Here is a 7,875-nt window from a genome sequence, read left to right as displayed (position 1 = left end):
CGGGATCCATCCATAATGGAAAACACAAGATCCCATTCTTCCTGTTTTTATTTTTGTGTTTGTTTGTTATTTTCTATATGGTCTAATGTATTCGGAACACGTTGATCCAATGGCTACTGCGGACCAACCCAATACCAAGGATATCCGCCCAAAGCAAATGCACCAGCAGAGACTTCATGTTCTCTTTCTCTGTGGGAAACCGCCTCCCCCCAGAAATGAGGACCCCAAATCTGTTACTCCTTTCTACCCATGGGCCAATACAAGGAATCAGGGACGGCTCTAAGCCACTTCAGGAATTTCCCTGGCCCTCCTCATCTGCTCCCATTCTGCTCTTTCCTAGACTTTCTCTACTCACCTTGAGATCTTCTCCCCCTGCAACCCCGACTCTGACCCTGGGTCTTTAAACCTGACATTTCTATATGACCTCCACCTCAGCCTTTCTCTCTTAGATCTCCCCAATCCCTTTCATCTTTCAGGAACTCTTTCACTCTTTTTTTTCTGTCTGCACACACAGATGTTTATTGTTTCCCCAGCTCCCCGGTGTTAAAGATGCAGGGTGAGGGGGGCTTGGAGGCCCAGAGGAGGCTCCTGTCTAATTCTTCTTGTCGTAGGTGCCAGCACCCTTGTGGCCCCTCCCATAGCCTGAGTTATCAGTGGTCTCATTCTGTCCTGTGATGCCCTTGCCACTGTCGTCCAGGTGCTCCTCATGGCTGCTGGTGTATTTGCTAGTGTCGGTGAGGCAGTCCATAGCACCTGCCGTTGCAGCTTGGTAGAAGCCAAAGAATGGATTTCAGCCGGGTTCCTCCTCCTTCTCCTTGAAGATGGCCCTGAGATCCATGGAACAAGTCCCCGCAGCTCTTCATCTTCCTCCGGTGTGGGGTCTTTTCTCTTAGGGCCCAGAGCCACCAGTGGGCAGGTGTTCTAGCCAGAGCCATCCACACCCAGGGCACAGAGGGACGGTGGAGTTTTCTTTGTCTAGCGGGTTTATTCTGATCAGGCTGCTGTAAGAGGACCTCATTCAGTGACCACCAGTGGTGGCTGGATTCTTGCCCTCCATGAGTCGATAAATGTCCTCTAGGCCTTGGTCTGGGCTCTTTTCCTTGAAGCGCTTCTGGCTCAGTTCCTTCATTGCTTCTGTGAACTGCTGAAAGGTGATGGTTCCGGCATCCTTGGCCTTGACTTTGTTGAACACAGTGTCCACATCTGTGGAGGTGACCGTCTTCCCATCTGTGATGCCACAGTCCTGGCACAGCTTGGAGAAGTTCTTGTTGTTTATTTCAGCACCACTGCTTGAGGAGTCTCCAAGGACAGCGAACCGCTGGAATGTTTTCTCTGCTTCGGATGCCATGGTCAGCTAGAGGTTGGGGGTGGGCAGTGGGGGGGAGTGCCAGGAGGGAGGGGGGAAGGCAAAGGAGGACGGACAAGGAATGAGGATGAAGGTGAAGATTAAATCAGTGGGCAAGAGAAACAAATCCCCATGTCCCTGCTGCCCCCTCCCCTGTACCTCTCACCCCCATGCCACCTGCCACATCCACAACATGAGCCTCCCCTTCCCAGCACTGGGAAGGCCAGGTGGATCCCAGATACCGACTCCTCCCCCTTTCCCCCACCACTTTTGTGTACCTAACAGTGGCCGGATGGTCTCTGACCCTTCCTCGCCTTGGTATGTGTGCAGATATGTGCAGGAGGCAGCTGGCTGGGGAGACTGTGGGGCAGGCAAGGAGTCAGAGGGGAGGCTAGGCAACCTTCTGTGACCTCAGCAATGCCTATGTGACATCATTCCTGGCCTTAGCTTCAGCCCCTGCCTTGGGAGGAGGGCTTAGGGTCTCCCTACCTTGCCCACTGATCTGAAGCAGCTGCCAACCTTCTGACCTTTTCAGAAGACCAAACTCCTTAAATACCCCCTCCCTGACTTAGCCCACCTAAAGGAACTTCAATGCCATTGACTATGCTTGGGACACCTGTGAGTCCAGAAAATGTTAATATTTTATATAAAAAAATGTATGTATTGAGTCGTAGCTTCTGTGTAACCGGGGGCAGTGACAGTGTGGAGAGAAGACTCCAGTCATGTCTAGAGGGTGGGTTTTGCCCAGAGAGTGTCCTGTGGTGACCCAGGAAGTCAGGGAGAGACTTCTGGACCCCACAAGGAGGACGGAGGCAGTGGAAATCCGGCAAGGAGTGAGTGCCCCATTTGTTCAGCCAGAGGCTGCCTGCAACTGTCTGTATAGGGAGACTGTAAGCGACAAGAGCCTTGCCTGGGGGCTGTTTTGGTTTTTCTGGATTGTTTTCGTTTTTTTGCGACTGCAAACTAATACAACTTTTTTGGAAGGAAGTATGGAGAAACCTTAAAGAACTCAACCTAGACCTCCCATTTGATCCTGCAATCCCATTACTAGGTATCTATCCAGAAGGAAAAAAACATTTTATCATAAAGAACTTTGTACTAGGCTGTTTATTGCAGCCCAATTTACAGTCGGTAAATTGTGGAAACAGTGTACATGTCCTTCAACTCAGCAATGGATTGGTAAGCTGTGGTATATGTATACCATGGAATATATTCAGCCATCAAAAGTAATGGAGATTTTACAGCATTTTTACTAACTTGGATGGAGGTGGAACACATCATTCTTAGCGAAGCATCACAAGAATGGAGAAGTAAGAATCCTATGTATTCAATTTTGATATGAAGACAATTCATGACAATTAATAACACGGTGGGGCCTGGGGGAAGGGGAGACCAGACAGAGAAGGAGGGAGGGGGTGTGGGCAAGAAAAAAAAAGAAATTAGTGACTAATTTTCATATAAATTGTATTTAATTTGGACCACAGTATATTACTTAAACACTAATTTTTGATTCAACATGTTAATATGTTGTTTATCATATTGCATCCTCGTTTATAAGTGAAATATATTTGTAATTTCCCCTTTAAAATAATATATTTTCTCCAATTTTAATATCAGGTATATCCAGATTAAGAAGAATGATTTTGAAGTATTTCTTGTTCTATTGTCTATAAGATGTGGCGTGATCTGTGTTTTTGAAGTTATCTTTTACTTTTATTTATAAATATTAGTTGTCTTTTTTTGAGACTTTGGAAAAAACAAAATAATAAGAAGTTAACTGATCAAAGTATTTTATAAAAGACATACTTCTATCTGGCAACGTGAATAGTACTTTCTTTGCATTATTACTATTATTGTTGCTTAATAGTTCATTGCAGCAATCATGATTTCTTTTCTGAATGTATTTATCTTCATTTGTTCTTTATGAGGTTTCTGTTCCCAGTCCTTATGTTAAATACTGCTATTGTCATTAAATTTAGCCATTTTAATTCTGTGAAGGCAATAGTGGAAACCTAATATACACATGTATAAGTAAGAAAAATAAAAAAATTATGTATTATATATATAAGAAATATATTTACTCTTTATACATATATATCATATTTGTTACAAAATGTCTTTCCTTTCTCAGTTTATGGTCTACAAGTCTTCATATAAAAACTGTATAAGGCCAGGCATGGTGGCTCATGTCTGTAATCCCAGTGCTCTGGGAGGCCAAGGCAGGTGGGTTTGTTGTGCTCACGAGTTCAAGACCAACCTGAGCCAGAGCAAGATCCTGTCTCTAAAAAATAGCCGGGCATTGTCGTACATACATGTCTGTAGTCCCAGCTACTCCAGAGGCTGATGCAGGAGAACACTTGAGCACAGGAGTTTGAGGCTGCAGTGAGCTGTATTACATGACTGCACTCCAGCCAGGGAGACAGAGCCGTTGTCTCGAAAAAAAAAAAATCATGGGAGAGGAGGCTATATTAAGTAATATAACAGTATGTAGTATAGCCCCCAGCGGTATTGAACAAATACTGTAGGTCTCTCTCACCTTTCCTCCTACATGAGAAAGACTCACTTCCAAGTCTCTTTGGAAGTGCTCGAAACGTTCTCTTTGTTCTTTCTGAATAAAATATCTTTGTTGGCTCGGTGCCTATGTTACTCAGAGGCTAGGGTGTCAGCCTCATACACCAGAGTTAGTGGGTTCAAATCTAGCCAGGCCTGCAAAACAACAATAACAATTACAACAAAAAAATAGTCAGGTGTTGTGGCGGGCGCCTGTAGTCCCAGCTACTTGGGAGGTGGAGGCAAGAGAATCGCCTAAGCCCAGGAGTTGGAGGTTGCTGTGATCTGTGACGCCATGGGTGGCTGTGTCCATGTCTTGGAAAGGCTGTCTAGGGCTGCGGCACTGGCAGTGGAGGCGCCCATGGCCTGGGGCCCATGGCCAGGCTTCAATGTCCGGAAAGCCTCTGAGGAGGGAGAGTTGCCCTGTGTTTACCGGGGCCTCTATCCCTTCTTCCAAGGCTAGTGGCTGTCACCAATCAGCTCCCACCGAGAGCTCCTCAGTGCCATCTGCTGCCAACACCCACAGCCTGCAGGAATGCTGAGAAATCCAGGCAGAACCGCCAACCAATTCTTCCCTTGCCAGGTCAGGCCTGAGATGCTGGGAACTGGCCCACCGATGCTGGCCTTGGGGACGGATGGACCTACCTTCCCTCGGTGTCCACAGTGTGCCCATGCTCAGATCAACACAGAACTCCCCCGGTATCCCTGGAGGATGGGGAGGTAGGACATACCTATAATCCCAGCACTTTGGGAAGTGATGTGAGAGGATCCCTTGAGCTCAGGACTTCCAGATCAGCTTGAGGAGTTCCAGACCAGCCTGAGAATGACTAAGACCCAGTCTCTACTGAAAATCAAAAATTACCCAGACGTGGTTGTGCACACCTATAGTACCAGCTACTCAGGAGCCTGATGTAAGAGGATCACTTGAGCTCAGGAGTTTGAGGTTGCTGTGACCTATGATGATGCCACTACACTGTAGCCTGGGTGACAGAGTGAGATCTTATCTCTTAAAAATAAAAAAAGTATCTGGCTTGGCACCCGTAGTATAGGGTGACCAGATGTCCCACTTTTGGCGGAAAAATCCCGCTTTTTAACAATTTGTCCCACGTCCTGCGGTGTTTTTAAAAAGTCCCGATTTTTGGAAAGAATGCACGAAAGGGTGGGAGAACAGTAAGGGAATATATGGTTTTCAGCTGCCATGTGGCTATTTCATCAGGATATGAGTTTTATATTATTTTTGTTAATTTCATGTTAAACTGTAATAATAACAAATAATTGTTGATAAGTGATTATCAAGAACTGCTTATCAAAGTTTGCATTGTTGTCAGGCCCCGCCCTGCCCGGTCACGCCCTGCCCCCCTGCCCCCCGCCATGTTGTCCCGCTTTCAAATGTTAAAATCTGGTCACCCTACCATAGTACAGTGGTTACAACACCGGCCACTTATCCCCAGGGTGGTGGGTTCAAACCCAGCTCATCCCAATTAAGTAACTGCAACAATAACAAAAATAGCCAGGCATTGTCCTGAGCACCTGGAGTCCCAGCTACTTGGGAGGCTGAAGTAAGAGAATTGCTTAAGCCCCAAAGTTGGAGGTTGATGTGATGCCATGGCACTCTACCCAGGGTGACATAGTAAGACTGTCTCAAAAAAATAATATCCATATTTAAAAAATTGAATTAGATCCCTACCTTACCATACATAGAAAATAAATGTGGGTCAGTGCACCTAATTCACTGGTTAGGGCACCAGGGCACATACACTGAGGCTGTCAGGTTCCAACCCAAACCAGGCCTGCTAAACAAGAATGACAACTGCAATGGAAAAATAGCCCGGCGTGTTGGTGGGCACCTGTAGTCCTAGCTACTTGAGTGGCTGAGGCAAGAGAATTGTTAAAACCCAAGAGTTTGAGGTTGCTGTGACCTGTGCCGCCACGGCATTCTACCAAGGGCAACATAATGAAACTCTCTCTCAAAATAAAAAAAAATAATAATAAAATAAAAGACCTAAATGTGAAAAGCAAATCTTTAAAGCCTAAAATAGTACAGATACATACACACACACTCACACACACATTGGGCTATATATGTGTATATATGTTAGACAATTCTATTATAAAACATTTTTTGTCCACAGGCTAAAGAAGGATTCCTTAAATAAAACCCAAAATTGGTATGGACATTCCTCAAAGAATTAAAAGTAGACCTACCATTTGATCCTGCAATCCTTCTACTAGGTATTTACCCAAAGGAAAAAAAGACATTTTATAAAAAAAGGCACTTGTGGCCAGGTGCAGTGGCTCATCCGCTCACTCCTGTAATCCTTGCACTCTGGGAAGCTGAGGCAGGTGGACTGCTTGAGCTCACAGATTAGAGACCAGCCTGAGCCAGAGCAAGACCGCGTCTGTAAGAATAGCCAGGCATTGTGGCAGGCGCCTGTAGTCCCAGCTACTTGGGAGGCTGAGGCAAAAGGATCATTTAAGCCTAAGAGTTTGAGGTAGCTGTGAGCCATAACACCATGACATACTACCAAGGCCAACAAAGTGAGACTCTGTCTCAAAAATAATAGTATTGGTAATAAAATTAAAAATAAATAAATGAAAACCAAGTATATAAACTGCAAAAGAAAAGGATTGATAATATTGAATCTATTCAAACTGAAAATGAAAAAGTTCTGTTTACACAAGCCCCCATTTAAAAAAAAAAAAAAGATTTAAAAAAGCCACTGACCTGGAGAGGATGCTAGCAGCACATGTAAATGACAAAGAATTAGCAACTAGAATTTCTGATCTTAATAATTAAGATTTGTCAAAAGACATGACTAAGAAGCTAAAAAGGCAAGCCACAGAATGAGTCAGGCATCTTTTGAACAGCTCCCCAAATTTTTAATTTCCTACATGATAAGTAAACCTCACTGAGGTAGACACGGTTAAGTTTGATTTCTCAGCTTTCCTTGCAGCTGACACCAGGCACATTCATGTGATCTAAGTTCTGCCCCTGTGGGGCACCTGGACTCAGAAGAAAGTAGCAAGAGGAAGTGTCCAATGTGGAGCTTTATGATCAAGGTGGCAGCAGAGGCTTCTGGCTATTGGGGGCACAGGTGACAGAGATGCTGACTGTCATGCCCAGCAGCAGTGGCCAGGGGGCTTTGCCAGAGGGACCTCCCCAAGACAGTTTGAATTTTCTTTTTCTTTATTATCTACCCCAGGATTCTATGAGCTATCTTAATGGACTTTTAAAAATATTTAGTCATTCATTTATTTATTTTGGGACAGATTCTCACTATGTTACCCTCGGTAGAGTGCCATAGCATCACAGCTCACAGCAACTTCAAACTCTTGTGCTTAAGCAATTCTCCTGCCTCAGCATCCCAAGTAGCTGGCACTAGAGGAGCCCACCACAACACCTGGCTAATTTTTGGTTGCAGTTTCCATTTTTGTTTGTCAGGCCTGGGCTGGGTTTGAACCCATCAGCTCTGGTGTATGTGGCTGGCGCCCTAGCCGCTGAGGTATAAGTGTCCAACCTTTTTTGAATTTTTTTTTTATTGAATGGTAACTATGTACATTAATGCACTTCTGGGGTACAATGTGGGGTTTTCACACACAATCCGAAACACTTCCATCAAACTGGTTAACATAGCCTTTGTGTCATTTTCCTAGTTATTATTTTAAAACATTCACATTCTGCTCTTAGAAAGATTCACTTGTACCCTTGTAAGATAAACCTCAGAAGTGATCCCCCAATCCCCCTCCCTCCACTCATTCCCCGCTCCCCTGTCCCTCCCCACTTCCCATATTCTTAGGCTGTTATTAGGTTATAGCTTACATATAAAAGGTATAAATGAGTTTCATAATAGGGGTGTGTACATTGGAAACTTTTTCTTCCATTCTTGTGATACTTGCTAAGAAGAACATTTTCCAGCTCCATCCATGTGAACATGAAGGACGTAAAGTCTCCATCTTTCCTTATGGCTGCATAGTATTCC

The 7,875-nt window shown here is 44.7% G+C and overlaps 1 protein-coding gene across 1 annotated transcript; it reads right to left on the bottom strand.

Moving 5' to 3' along the window:
• Positions 1 to 592: 592 nt before the first annotated feature.
• LOC100944248 (tubulin polymerization-promoting protein family member 2-like) lies at positions 593 to 1,348 on the bottom strand. The gene is made up of 2 exons (XM_003799617.1): positions 1,027 to 1,348; positions 593 to 765 (listed from the first exon to the last, which is right to left on the bottom strand). Exons 1-2 carry the CDS (start codon positions 1,346 to 1,348, stop codon positions 593 to 595), a joined length of 495 nt encoding a protein of 164 aa, XP_003799665.1.
• Positions 1,349 to 7,875: the final 6,527 nt, after the last annotated feature.

This window comes from Otolemur garnettii, unplaced genomic scaffold (genome assembly GCF_000181295.1).
Source record: "Otolemur garnettii isolate 467f Iridium unplaced genomic scaffold, OtoGar3 scaffold00153, whole genome shotgun sequence".
NCBI lineage: Eukaryota > Metazoa > Chordata > Mammalia > Primates > Galagidae > Otolemur > Otolemur garnettii.
Note: the sequence above shows the minus strand (reverse complement) of the source record. Positions and strands in the feature narration are given on the sequence as shown.